Source organism: Triticum dicoccoides, chromosome 5B (genome assembly GCF_002162155.2).
Source record: "Triticum dicoccoides isolate Atlit2015 ecotype Zavitan chromosome 5B, WEW_v2.0, whole genome shotgun sequence".
In the NCBI taxonomy this organism is placed as follows: domain Eukaryota; kingdom Viridiplantae; phylum Streptophyta; class Magnoliopsida; order Poales; family Poaceae; genus Triticum; species Triticum dicoccoides.
In genome coordinates this window covers 725,569,129-725,583,086 of record NC_041389.1, presented here as the reverse complement: position 1 = coordinate 725,583,086, position 13,958 = coordinate 725,569,129, and the positions used below count along the sequence as shown (strand labels likewise).

The following is a 13,958-nucleotide window of genomic DNA, read 5'->3' as shown; positions in this document are numbered from 1 at the left end:
GAGAGAGAAAGAGAGTAACGGGGGGAGAAGAAGTAGTGAGGGAGAGAGGAGGGGGAGGGAAAAGTGAAGGGAGAGAGGGGGAAGGGGGAGAGGGAGATGGGAAAGGTGGCAGTTGCGCTTTAGCAGCATCGCGGGTCAGTAAACGGCGCTACTGCTAAAAGTTAGCAGTAGCGCGGTCCTTCAAGCAGCTGTGCTGATAAGTGGGCCCGCCATGTGGCATAGTACAAACCTAGTTGCAGCAGTGTTCCTGGAAATGTGCTACTGCTACCTTTTTATCGGTAGTGCGACTCCTCGCGGCCACGCTGCTAGTATACGTAGCATCTTGGCTAAGGTGTGGTTCTCATAGCTGTAGGGCCTTTGGGAAAGGCCGCGCTACTGCTAAGGAAATAGCAGGACGCGGTCCAATCAACATGAAAAGGAACGCTACTCGTTTTTTTAGTAGTAGAGAAAATAAATAAATCGACTTTTCATTAAAAAATGCTTGCCCCAAATCTTGGATGTTCCCGCTTGTTGATTTCCTTATGTACCCTTAGGGCATCTCCAACAGCAACCCGCAAATTTCCTGCAGTATCCATCCACGGACAGGGGACCAATCTGCGGACACTGATGCGGGAGGCGGCCATCCAGCGTTGCCCCCATACATTTCAACCTCTTTTTCACAAACCAGATGAGTTTCATACAAACCAGCGGATTTCATATAAACCAGACGAAATTCATTGCATTTTTGGCATATTTTAACTAACACAGGTAAAACTATGGGCATGTTTGCCCCCGCAGAGCTCCATTCCCACTACATGAATACAGTACACTAGTCTGCGGTGGGCCGTAACGGATCCCTTTGTCTTCCCCATGTCCGACAGCCTGCTTATCTGACTGCTAGGAGCCTCGGAGGCATATTCCTCCCCCTTTCCCTATCTCCGGCTGCGTCGCTTGCCAGAGTGGCAAAGAGGGTGCTTCAGCCGTAGGGGAAGGGTTGCGTTCGCTTCCGTGAAGCATGGATCTGTGCTTGTTTTTGGGGCTGGGGGAGGACAATGACCTGCTATAGAGGATGAGACACCGACTGTGGACGCCAGCGACTCGCCTGCAGTGGCCTTATTGGGACCGAAGCGGCGGGTGGCCTCTCATGTTCTACTTTTTCCTCAGTATCGTCGGCGAATGCGAACGCGCTGGCCACTGACTCGTCGAGCTCCACGTAGCCAGCTTCTTTCTTCATTGATTGGGCGTAATTTTGCCAACATTGACAACGGATGGCATGGTGTCTGGCCTCGTTCATGCTAGCCATGATGCCCGCTCTATCGTGCTCCCCTGCGTGCCTCCCTGGAGCAACTCGCCACTCCTCCACGAGCTAGCTTGGAGCGGCGAGTTGCTGAACCACGCGTTGACTTGGAGCAGCAACTTGCTCCGTCGGGCTAGGCGATGGAGGTGGAGCAGCGAGCTGCCTCGCTCATATCCGGTGGGCTCAACGGGCCACCCAGCCAACTTTTATGCTGGAGAACTGCTCTTCCTACTCGATAGATGCCAAAAGGGTGGAGAAAAAAAAAGTAAAAAAAAACGCCTCGAAAGTGTATCCATCACAAGGACTTTTCAACAATTAATGCCTCGCAATCTAATCGATGGTATGTGTATTTTGTGGCAATCTAATATAATCTGTCCCGTCCCCAACCCTAACCCCCAACTCCACTCCTTCATCAGCAAGCAAAGCAAAGGCATGGCGCCGGCGGCCGGTCGCGGGCGAGGACGAGGACGGGCCCGGGGACGCGGCCGCGGCCGCGGGCGAGGACGCGCGGCCAAGACCCCGCCTCCAGCCGCAGGTGCTTCCTTCCTTTCTTTCTTTCTTTCTTTCTTTCTTTCTTTCCCCCACCATCTTCAAGAGAGGACGCGCGCTCTCTTGCAGGTGTCTAACCAACCAACCAACCAAATCCCCTTCCTTTGCTTGCGCAGAACCCGCGCCGGAGGAGGCCCCCGACGCCGCCCACCACCAAGAGCAAGAGCAGGAGCAGGACAAGGACAAGGGGCAGGAAGAGCAGGAGCAGCTCACCCACACCCAAGGTACTTGCCCTTGTTCCTCCGCCCTATCTAAAAAATAAAAAAGTTTTCGACTTTCCTTGTTGTTATTACTGCCCGTCTCCTCTTCTTCTTGTTGCCAGATGCCTCTGCCTCTGCTTTTGCCGGGCGGGAGACGATTGAGATCTCCGACTCGCCGGACGCATCCCCTCAGCATCAACAACAAGGAGGCGCCTCCTCCTCGCCACACATATATACTACTAGTAACTACACTACCTACTCTAACTCTATATATGAGATGTTGCTTCTATCTATTCTAATGGAATGGAATGGAATGTCATATATGATGCCAGGCTCAACCCATCAGATCAAGGAGGAGCCAAGCTCAATCACAGCCGTCCACCACAAACCCCATGAGCCCTCTCCCTCTGCTGCCACCAATATTGACGAGCAGCAGGAGAAAATGGAGGTGGAGGCTGGAGAGCCTCATGATATGTTCTTGTCCGTACAGGAAGAAGAAGCAGCAGCCCCTCCACAAGAAGAACAAGAGGCAGACAAGCAAACGCTACAGAACAAGGCAGCACAGGTGATAGAGCCGGAGGGTGGAAAACCCGATGATGATGATGATGATGATGATGATGATGATGATGATCTAGTCGTAAAGGGTGATGTTGCTGCAACTGATGATGCACAAAATAAGCAAGACAGTCAAGCTCACCAACTCCACCAGGAGGAACAAATGCTTGCTGCAACTCATGATGATGCAGAAAATAAGCAAGGCACCCAAGCTCACCCACTCCACCAGGGAGAAATGGATGCTGAGCGGGAAGAGGAGGAGGAGGAGGATCCCGAAGAGGTCATTTTCGAGGACTCTGTCTCTGTGGGTGACGGGCAGGCCGCAACTGAGGACAAACAAGGAGATGACCCTGCTGCTAGGGCCACGGAGGACGACGACGGGCAGGCTGCAGCTGAGAGCAAACAGGAAGAGCACCGTGCTAGGGCGATGGAGGAGGACGTGCAGGCTGCAGGTGAGATCAAACAGCAAGAGGACGAGCGCAAGGTTATGTCAGACATGGCCAAGAACAGGCAGCGCAAAAAGGAGCTAGAGATCTTTGTGGGAGGGCTGGACCGTGAAGCCGTCGAGGAGGATATCAGGAAGGTGTTTGCGCAGGTCGGTGATGTTGTGGAGGTCCGTCTCCACAAGGATCCCTCCACCAACAAGAACAAGGGGTTTGCGTTCGTCAGGTTTGCAAACAAACAGCAGGTGGCTCGGGCGCTTGCTGAGGTGAAGAATCCTATGGTAATATACCTCAGCTCCCCTGACATTCTCACTTTGAAAAAAAATGTTAAGCCACACTGTTCTGTGATGCGATATCCGATTGTTTACTTATTTATTTATTTAATTTCTTTTGCTGCAGATACATGGCAAACGTTGTGGTGTTGCTGCTAGCGAGGACAACGATACACTCTTCTTGGGCAATATTTGCAATACATGGACAAAGGAAGCTGTATGTTTTCCTGAAATAATATGCGCAACCATGATGAGCCTGTTAATAAGTAATTTGCTGATTTTGCGCCTTTGTTTTTCAGATTAAGAAGAGGCTGCTTGACTATGGGGTAGAAGGAGTTCAAAGTTTAACTCTTGTTCCTGATACTCAAAACGAAGGCCAGAGCCGTGGTTTTGCATTTCTCGAGTTCTCTTGCCACGCGGATGCGATGCTTGCATTCAAAAGGCTGCAGCAACCAGATGCTCTATTTGGTCACCCTGAGAGAACTGCAAAAGTTGCCTTTGCAGAGCCAATAAAAGAAGCAGATGCAGAAGTTATGGCTCAGGTGCGTAACGACCTTACCATGCTTCCGTTCTGTATATACACAGGATTGTTGTATAAGCAAGCTGCCTTCAATTTTTATCCCTATTGGTTAGGTGAATTAAGTGACAAGTATAGAAAGATGTCATTGTACTTGCAATATTGGTCTCAATACTACCTATTGGTTAGTTATTTGTAGTTTATCCAAGAGTTATGATTTACAACGATGCTCATAATTAGCTGCTTGTTAATTGTTTCTCTTTCATGTCCAACCATCGCAAGTATATGATTTGTCATGTCGTTGACTACTTTTTCATGCTGCAGGTCAAATCAGTTTTTATTGATGGACTTCCACCATACTGGGATGAAGAACGTGTTAAAAACCGATTCAGAGCTTATGGTGTGATAGAACGAGTTGTGCTTGCTCGCAATATGTCTAGTGCTAAAAGAAACGATTTTGGATTTGTCAACTTCTCAACCCATGAGGAGGCTCTTGCTTGTATTGAAGCCACCAACAACACCGAGCTGGGTGATGATGGAAAAGCAAAGGTATTTTTCTGGTTTGGAATGGTACCGTACCGTCTTTGTTTTCACATGTCCTTGTGTTGATGCTTATAAGTGATAATTTTGGTGTTTTTAACTTAGCTAAAAGTAAGGGTTAGACTTTCAAACCCTTTACCTAAAAGTCAGGCTGTGAAAGGTGAAATGAGTGGCGGGTTTCGAATTGGACATCCTGGATCTGGTTTTAACAGGCCTGGTAAGTAATTGTGCCCCCTCCCCAACTTCCACGAATGCTTGTGTTGTTATATGAGGATTTGTTTGTTGACTTTTATGGCTGTGCAGGTAGAGGTTTTAATAGGGACAGAGCTGCCCCTCGCCGGGAAGGTTTCCATGGTGATAGGGGTTTCAATAATCACACTCCTGGTCGTGGTGCGAGATTTAATTCTGCATACAGTAACAACAGTTTTGAAGCTTCGCCCTCTGATTTCCGAGCCAGGCAGGCTCCTCCTGCCTTTCGAGGTGGGCTTTCAAAAACACAAATTTACTCCTTCAACCTTTTGAGCGCTTTTTTACACTGCCGACTAATGTTCGCAGGGGGGAGATGGGAACCTTCCTCAGGAAGGCATGATTTCTTTGATAGAGGGCAGGGGAGAGGGTATCATCATCCACCTAGAGGGCCAACATTTGAGCCTGAGGGTGATTTTGGTAGACCCTTTGGTGAAAACCCATATCTCTATGAAGATGTTCGGCATAGTGCTAAGAGGCCATATTCTCACATGGTTTGTTACAATATTTGTATTGCTATGTTAAGTGCTAAGTAATTCTCTGTGCCATCTGCACTGAACTTACTTTTTATTTATATGATAGGAACCCGGCCCTCCTGGATACTTTGAGCATGGTCCTCCTCGTGTGCGCCCTCGCTTTGACCATTACGAGCAGCCACCATTTCCTGGAGGGAACCGTTTTGGTCATTATGACCAGCCACCATTTCCTGGAGGTGACCGCCACAGAGGTTGTAATCCTATGTTGTAACCTAACCATTTTGCTCTGCCCCTTTGATCTTATTTTGTGATAGTTTCTCATTGTATATTTGCAATTGCAGACTCTTTTGGGACGAGGGGTGGTTATTCACGTGATCACTATGGCCCTGGTTCTGGTCCTGGTCATGCCCCGCCCCCCGCCCATGCCCATGCCCCGCCCCCTGCCCATGCCCATGCCCATGCCCCAGCTGTAAGTATAATACCTTTGTGACTTGGTTATCCCTCTTATCTATTTGTCTAATTTTCTGGCTTTTGCTTTTCTCTACCATGTAATGCAGCAATATGGTAGGGGTGCATTCCGACCACACCAAAGAGGCGGGCATTCTGGAGGCGGTTATTACCACCACTAGGTGGTATCACAGTATGTCTCTTGTCACCTGGTGTGACTTCGTGTTACTGGTCCTGTTTGATATTTGCATCGTGGGGCACTAACATGGGTTTACATGCAGACTTCAGGTGGTGCCGCGTTACACTAGTGTTTGTGTTTGGTATGACTAGTGAGAAACATTATGCCGCTTATTAGCTACTAGTACTCACAGGTCGGTTGGTTGTTAGTTATCTTGAGATGATAATTACCGTTGTTGGGGAGCAATAATTAATTTTCCTTGTTAAAGGACATGTTTGGGGTGATGAATGTGTTGTGAGGATATTGGTGGATGATGTTATAGAACTAGAGGCATGAGTGACATGGACCGACCTCTCTGTATTTGATTAGATAACACTGTGGATTATGGATTTTAGACAGTTTATGTGGCTTTGCCTGAGATTGTTGATGTTGGTCTTGAGGTCAAATGGGGATATGAGACTGTTGTTTGGTAAGATATTTGATTCTTGTCTTGGGGATATTTGGTGTAAATGTTGTGATTATATAGTGGATCATGCAGTTTACGGTGTCAGAATTGTTGGAGTTGGTCAAGTAGACTCTTTTCTGGAGGTTCATTGGCTATTTTAGCAGTTGGTCTAAATTTGTTGAGGTGCTCTTTGGGGGACATGATGACGGCATTTGAGCATGGAACAGGAAGTTACTTTGGTGTTATGAGATTGGTTCTGGTTTATAGTCAGTCAATTATGAGTTGGATTTTGGGTTTAAGGAAGATTCGATTCGATGGAACCGTTTAGGCTTTTGTGTTTCCCTTATGTTATATACAAGTTGTCTGTCCTGTGGGTTTCTTTTAACACTTGTAGCTCTTCCTTCTTGTCTTGGTAATTTGCTAACGTAGTAGCTTTAAGCGAAAATTAGTGGAGCACACTAGAAGAAGTCTGCTGAGGCAGGTAAGAAAAGCATGCTCATCTAGAGGTTTGGTTTGCTGCGTTCTTATTCTTGGGGCGATGAAGGCAGGCATTCTTGGTGTATGCATAGCATCATCTGAAGAAGGATTCTTGTCTTCTCATCTTGTGTTTTCATGGACATTTGACCACTCTTGTGTTTTGATGTACATTCCCAGATGTTCTTTTTGTTTTTTCAATTCCATGCACAGAAGTTTTGAATGTGATGATAATTGTAATTCTTGGTGCGAATAAGTCAGGTATGAAATTTTTTTCGTTTCACACCCGGGGCGGGACGGGTTATTCGTTGTTACTGATGGTTGGAACAAAATGGGTTTGTCTCGTGTGGTAGAAACAAGTGCAAAATGGGTTTGTTTCGCCTGCATTTGCGAGAAAATACAACTTGAACATACTCCAAAACGTTTCGAGTCTCAAACAAGTGATGATTTTTACATGCTCAAATTCAACAAGTGATGAACCAAAAGGGTGATTCTGTAATTGATTGAAATCTAGCATTCATCTCTGTCAACAACACTCGCTCGAATTCTTCTGGTTCATGTACCCAAGTTGACGATCCAATCCTGTATGTAAAGATTGATTGATGATGAATACTAATGACCATCATATATCACAAAACAAGATAAGACCATGCTCGTCTCTTGATAAACAACAAGAAGAAACACACAAGATGTGCATTGTATTGGCCATGCAAATTGGCTGGGCATCCAAAAACGGATGCCCCCTATATTATTGTTACCTCTTCTTCTGCCCAAAACGAAAAAAATCACCTGCGGCTAATTCTTCCAGGTTCCCTACCCAGCCAGCCATGTATGTATCTTGTCAATTTCAATTAAACATGCAAGACAGACAGAGGTTACGGGTTACCTGCACTGCACTGCCTAGGATGATAGTGGATATTGCTATCAGTATCATCTCAAGACTTTCACCTCTATCATACAACAATTTTTCAGTTCCTAGACTGAAAGAAATCCCAATGTCGACCATCCTCGTGTTTTATCGATTGAACCATACACCTACTGCAGGTACTGGTCAATGTCATTTCTTAAAATCTGTCGACAAGAAATGCCTGGCGCACTACACACAAAATCTCTACTGGCAGTGCAAATTAAATGGTGGTGTACAAGACTGGGCGTTCAGAAACCCATATCCTATAATGTTAACCTGAATTTCACATGTCCTAAATGAACCTTGCATATATCATCAGTTTAACATGCAAGACAGAGGTTACGTTTCTTCCAGGTCCTGCCCAACCTTGTGCGATAGACACCTAACAATCCTCGTGTTGACAAACCTACTGCAGATACTAGTCAATGTAATTTCTTAAAATCTGTCAAGAAGAAATGCCTGGCGCACTACACAAAATCTGTACAGGCAGTGCAAATTAAATCTTGTACAAGACTAGGCATTCAGAAACCGCTCTCCTATAATGTTACCTGAATTTTCCACATTCCACCCAACCTTCTATACGTCATCAATTTAGCATGCAAGACAGAGATTACGGGTTACCTGCCTACTGTATCTTCCAGGTCCAGCGTACATCATTTTAACATGTAAGACAGACAGACAGAGGTTACGGAATACCTGCTGCCTAGGATGATAGTGCTATCATCATCTCAAGACTTTCAGCTCTATCGCACAACAATTTTCCAGTTCCTAGACTGAAAGAAATACCATCCTCGTGTTTAACGATTGAATGATACACCTACTAATGCAGATACTAGTCAACGTCATTTCTTAAAATCTATATCAAGAAATGTCTGGCGCAGTACACACAAAATATGTACTGGCACTGCAAATTAAATGTGGTACAAGACTGGGCATTCAGAAACCAAATATCCTGTAATGTTAGCTGTATCTCCAATGTCCTACCCAATCTATTCAACATGCAAGATAGAGGTTACGGGTTACCTTCCTACCGTTTCTTCCAGGTCCGGTCCGACCCAACCTTGTATATATACCATCAATCATTTTAACATGTATAAGACGGAGATTACGGGTTACCTTCCTACTGTTTCTTCCAGGTCCGGTCCGACCCAACCTTGTATATATCATCAATCAATTTAACATGTATAAGACGTCTACTGTTTCTTCCAGGTCCTAACCAAACCTTGTATGTCATCAATCAATCATTTTAACATGTAAGACAGAGGTTACGGAATACCTGCCTAGGATGATACGGCTTTCAGCTCTATCATATCAAACAACATTTTTTTCAGTTCCTATACTGGAAAACACAATCTGAGAGTGCACGTGAGATGTAATAAACACAGAAATATTGCCAAGAACAGATGGTACCTTCCTCTGTTTTTTATCCTCTCTATAATAAAAGGAAGACCATAGGTATGGTTTCAACAAAGAGCTGCTAGAGCAGAGTAAGGTTTAAATTTAATCATGACAACACCCAGACATTGCGACTGAATGAATAAACAAAGGAGCATAATGGTCTACCTCACGAGTCTCATATAACTTGAAATGATTAATAACCATGCCTGCCCGGAGACCGGGACCTGCTCCTCATCCTCCCCGGGTCTCCTCTTCTTGAAAAATCACCACCGTTCCTGTCTCTGGGCCTCGCCCTTTCAGAATCCCTCCGGCTGTTATAGGAACCGCCTCTATAGTCCGACCCTCTACCTCCCTGCTCATAGGGCCTCTCTCTGTCACGGCTCCGCTCATAGTAGCGGTCACGGTCGTGCTCCCTGGATCTCTCCCTATAGTCGTCGCGGTGGCCTCTGTTATGGTATCCTCTCTCCCGGTTCTGACGCTCCTCTGCTTCCTTCTCCCTTGCAAGCTTCTCCGCTTCTTTCGCAGCCTGAAAAAGCAAACTATCGTCAGAACTTGGGTGTGTGTGATGAAGCCAAAAAAAAAGGAACATTGTTCTCGTGTAGCACGACAACTAGTTACAACTGACCTTGTATTCTGCGAGGAATTCCCTGACCAGACCATAACCAATGTGCTGCTTGCCAGTGACATGGGACTGCGTCCTCTCAAGGACGTCGTTGGTGACGAGAAAGGAGCCGCACTGCTCGCAGAGCTCCATCTTCTTCTCTTGCGGGACCATGGAGAGCTTGGTCTCAATCTGGTGGGTGAGAGCCGACTTCTCGAGGTTGAGAATGTCCACCTGCAAGCCAGGAACAGAAACTTTGGTTGGGGCATCATGTAATTATCGCCAATGGCTATTAATAATCCTCTAAACAGACCCTAATAAAATTAGTAAACACAAAAAGGAGTCTACCTTCCTCATGAGGGCGGTGGCCTCGTCGATCTTGCCGGTGTCGCCGAGCTGCTCAATCTGCTCGAGCAGCTTCTTGATCTTCTCTTCGAGGATGGAGAGCTGCTCGACCTTTTCGGCGTGGGCAGCAGGGGGCGACAGCTCGACGACGTCCTGAGCCAGCCTGTCGCCGCCGCGCCTGATCTTCTTATCCAGGTCCTGGACCTGCAGCAGCAGCAGCAGCAGAAAGAAAATGTTAAAATCTGGACAATTCAACCAAAATAGCACCAATTCAGTGTGGATGCAAATCTATACCAGCCTCTCGCAGCGGTGGGCGAGGTCGGCCTCAAATTTGGGGAGGGCGGCGGCGTAGCGGGGGGAGGACTCGAAGCTGCATACATCATCGATTTGGTTAGGATTAGGATTTGGTTAGCGGGAGGATGAAGATGAATCGAAAGAAATCGGAAGAAATCGAAATCTGGGAAAGAAAGAAAGAAAGAAAGAAGGAACCTTTGCTTTAGGGCCGGGTCGTGGATCTTTGGGCATACTCCGAGGTTGCTCTTGGTGTTGATGAAGAGGTCGTGGGGGCAGAAGCGGGCCATGTAGGGGGCGCACACGTCGGGGTCGTCCCACGCCACCTCACGGTGCTCCTTCTTCTCCTCCTCCGTCAGGTCCCGCGACGACCCCATCAGCGCGTCCAGCAGAGCACGCTGCGCGTCCATCGAATCTTTTCGATTCGATTCCACCACGCTGCGCCGGCCGCTTCAATCCAATCCAATCCAATCGGGTCTCCGCTCCGGCCGCAAACCCTAACCCTAGGGAGAGATCAGCAGGCGGCGGCGATGGAGGCGGACCAGTTGAGCGAGAGGAGAAAATAAAATAAATAAAAGAGAGAGTTTTGCGGTGCAGATGGAGGAGGAGGGATCAGATCAGATGGATGGATGGATATTTGGGTTGGGTTGGGCCCTTTCTCTCCCACTTCCAAATCTCTCTCTATGAATTTCCAATCCCCCCAAGTCCCTTTTTTCTTTTCTTTGCCGGGAACCCAACTTGTTATTCCGACTAGTAGTGTCAAAAACGTTCTTACATTATGGGGCGGTTGAAGTTTTCGTGTTTAATTTAGTTTTCTGTTTTGTTTGGGTTTCTCTTCTCTCCCCGACACATCGATGTTCAGCCTTTCTCCCCCTTCTCCTGTGACCCTCGTCTATCGTCTCGCTCGAGCTGACAAGGGGTGGCCTGCTACCACTTCCTGGCCATGGCAAACGGCATCAGTGTGTTGGGGAGGTGAGACCTTTTTTCGTATGTGTTCTCAGATCAGATCGGCCCAACCAACCTCATGGCGACTAGGGATCAAGGATCTTCATCCGGGATGTCCGAGAAGCAAGAGCTCGATCCTATCATGCATGACCTTGACCATAATCAGAAGGACCTTGATGATGTGGTTTTTGAGGAGGGACAACCCCTGGCAGAAGAGGATTTGTGGCGTATGATTCTCGTTCGGCTTCATACAGACAGGGGTGGTAAAATACAGATCGGCCCCAACCAACCCCTTGGTGATGTGATGATCAACTATCTTGCTTGGAAGATTGGGAAGTATGTCGCATATGAAACTACTTCATTTGATTTGGGATGTACGTAAACAAAAACCACCTCTCTCGCCAGGGGTGGTAAAAAGAGAGATTTTAGCAGTCAAGTTTGAGGTTGTTGGACTGGTGCCAGGTTTGTAGCCCCCCTCCCCCCCGACCGACTTTGATATACAAAATTATGTGTGGTACTTGGAACACGCGGCGCGGCTCAATGCCTGCAAGAAGGGGATATTGGGGTGGTGGTGCAACTGGTAGTAGTTGTGATGGATGTAGGGGAGATCCTTCTATGCATCGGGTGCGGGAAGAGATGGCTAGGAGAATGAGTACTCTGAGGAGGAGGAAGATCCAATGAATGATGTTGGTCTGACATGATGCGAACATATGAAGATATTATGGCTCCCTCGATGCACCTTGTTTCAGCGGACAATTCAACACTTATTACTGGCACTCAAGGCAAGGCGACTTTGGCGTTATGACTGTCGGCGCTGAACCCTAGCCCACCACCGAAACAAGATCCAAAAAGAGATAAGATCGACAACAATTCAGAGAAGGTAGTGGAAGCCATAACAGTAAGCAAAATGATGCACGATCAGCGGGCTCCCAAGAGGAGTAGCATCAGGCACAATGAGTCTCGTTGTATGGAACTATCATGGGGCTGGCAAGCACACGAAAACTCATATGTTTTGTGAAATTACGAAGCAATTTTGCCCTGACGACGCTTTGATTTTGGAGACAGAGATTGATGGATCACAAATTGAAAATTTGGCGCCACCATTAGGTTTTAATAAAAGTTATGCTGTTAGTAGTATGGTTGTAAGCGGAGGTCTTGGTATTTTTTTGGAATGATTCAATAAAGTTGGAAATTATTGGTTACTCCTAGTATCACATTGATGTAGTGGTCGGTGATCTAGGTGCAGTACCAGCTAGAATTACTTTTGTTTATGGAAAAGCACAAGTGCAGGAAAGGCACAAGACATGGGACATGTTACGCAACATCGCTGGTTCAAGCAATCTTCCTTGGGTTGTAATTCGAGATTTTAATGAAGTATTACATGCACATGAACATTTAGGAATGGGACAATGCAATATGCATGAAGTTGTTGTCGTGAGAGCATGTGTAGAGGAGAAATTGGGGGATTTTGCAAAAAAAAAAACTTGGGCTCTACGATATATTGTGGCGATCTGGCGGCATTGTTGAGTTGTACTGAGTTATGGCGGCGATGGGGCCGGCCCTGGCAAATCCCTGGATTCAGTCGAAGGCAGGGAGAGGAATGGGTCTCTTAGGGTACTAAGAGTGGAGGTGTTTGAGAGAGAGGGGGGAGAGAGCGTCGAGCATCATTGGTTCTTCCCAAGACCAGAGTAGGTGCGTATAGCGGATGAAATGGAGAGCTAGGGAGTTAGTGGAGAGGAATTTGGAAAACAAATTAGTTGATTGGAGAGAGGATAAGGGGGGTCGAGTGTGGGGTAATAGGGATCAAATTGATTGTTCAGGAGAGGAGGAATTTTTGAAGATTCGGGGAGCCATGAAGGAAAGGGGATCTATCAATTGTTGCGCCATGGGATAGGGGAAACTGCCCAATTTGGAGATTAATGCCATTGATGGGGGGTTGAAAATTCATTAGTAAACTAAGGATATCATGGAGGAATTTGGGGGTAAGGCTGGCCTATTTCTCTGCTCAGGCCGTGGGTTCTATCCACTCTATGGCCAGCAGAGACTCGTGTCCTTCCTATTCTTTGGGTATTCTCCTCATGACCAGTCCTCCTTCTACCATGGATGTGGGTGCTAGGAGGAGGGATAGAGGGGGGAAGGGGAGTCGGTAGTGGGAGGTTCATCTCAGGCGGCGGGGATGAACTGGCCAGCAACTAACTTTGGAGGGGTGCTCCTATGGCTCCACCTCCGCTATTGGGTAAGGAAAAGGCCTCTGGTCGTCGGCCCCGTGGTGATGTCCAACCACTTGTCATCAACACGAATGCGACCCGCAAGGCCATCAACAATAGCCTGGTGGTGGGGAGGCTTCTATCGCCTTTCAAAGTTCATCCCAAGATCATCGTACAAGAGCTCTGAATAGCGGCATGGTGGATGTAGGGAATGCTCACCATCCAGGAGGTGGACAACATTGACGGAAGATTCATCCCGAACTTCTCTGTCGAGAGCAATTATGAGTTTTGTGCTGAAGGCACAACCTTGGCATTTCAAGCGGGATGGTGTCTTCTTCGCCTCCTTCGACGGAAGGGGAAATCCAGCGAACGTGGACCACGGCGTCATGGCCATTTGGGTCTAGGTACGAGGTCTCATGTTTTAACTAAAAACAGAGGTGATGGTATAAGGACTCTTGGTGAGAAAATAGGAGAGGTCTTAGTAGTTACCCACCCCCAACAAGATGGCCCATGTTGGGGGTGATTTGGTCGAGGAGGTCTTACGAGCGTTAAGTACTTTACTATCCCTTCTGGATGGAGTGATAACGTGATTCTGATGATTCCCAAAGTTAATTCCCCGAAAAAGTTTACCCAGTTTAGGCCCATA

At 47.1% G+C, this 13,958-nt stretch overlaps 2 protein-coding genes across 6 annotated transcripts; one reads left to right on the top strand and one right to left on the bottom strand.

Moving 5' to 3' along the window:
• The first annotated feature begins 1,664 nt into the window (after positions 1-1,664).
• Positions 1,665-6,895, top strand: LOC119313060 (nucleolin-like). Of its 2 annotated transcripts, XM_037588880.1 has the most exons (14): positions 1,665-1,811; positions 1,942-2,049; positions 2,148-2,267; positions 2,358-3,304; positions 3,423-3,512; positions 3,595-3,837; positions 4,137-4,361; positions 4,458-4,569; positions 4,656-4,832; positions 4,908-5,092; positions 5,181-5,325; positions 5,416-5,543; positions 5,632-5,714; positions 5,803-6,126. In XM_037588880.1, the coding sequence occupies exons 1-13, from the start codon at positions 1,709-1,711 to the stop codon at positions 5,701-5,703; spliced, it is 2,655 nt and encodes an 884-aa protein (XP_037444777.1). In that variant the 5' UTR covers positions 1,665-1,708; the 3' UTR covers positions 5,704-5,714; positions 5,803-6,126. The 2 variants fall into 2 exon arrangements, with proteins under 2 accessions (XP_037444777.1, XP_037444775.1); XM_037588878.1 differs by having other exon boundaries at positions 5,632-6,895.
• Positions 6,896-7,029: 134 nt separating this feature from the next.
• Positions 7,030-10,738, bottom strand: LOC119313061 (luc7-like protein 3). 4 transcript variants are annotated; one of them, XR_005151497.1, is made up of 7 exons: positions 10,359-10,738; positions 10,164-10,239; positions 9,873-10,073; positions 9,549-9,758; positions 9,089-9,449; positions 8,936-8,999; positions 7,030-7,200 (listed from the first exon to the last, which is right to left on the bottom strand). XR_005151497.1 is itself a non-coding variant. In XM_037588883.1 (6 exons), exons 1-5 carry the CDS (start codon positions 10,568-10,570, stop codon positions 9,117-9,119), a joined length of 1,032 nt encoding a protein of 343 aa, XP_037444780.1. In that variant the 5' UTR covers positions 10,571-10,738; the 3' UTR covers positions 7,030-7,200; positions 9,089-9,116. The 4 variants fall into 4 exon arrangements, 3 of the variants coding, with proteins under 3 accessions (XP_037444780.1, XP_037444779.1, XP_037444778.1); XM_037588883.1 differs by lacking the exon at positions 8,936-8,999; XM_037588882.1 differs by lacking the exon at positions 7,030-7,200 and having other exon boundaries at positions 8,803-8,999.
• Between the last annotated feature and the right edge of the window lie 3,220 nt (positions 10,739-13,958).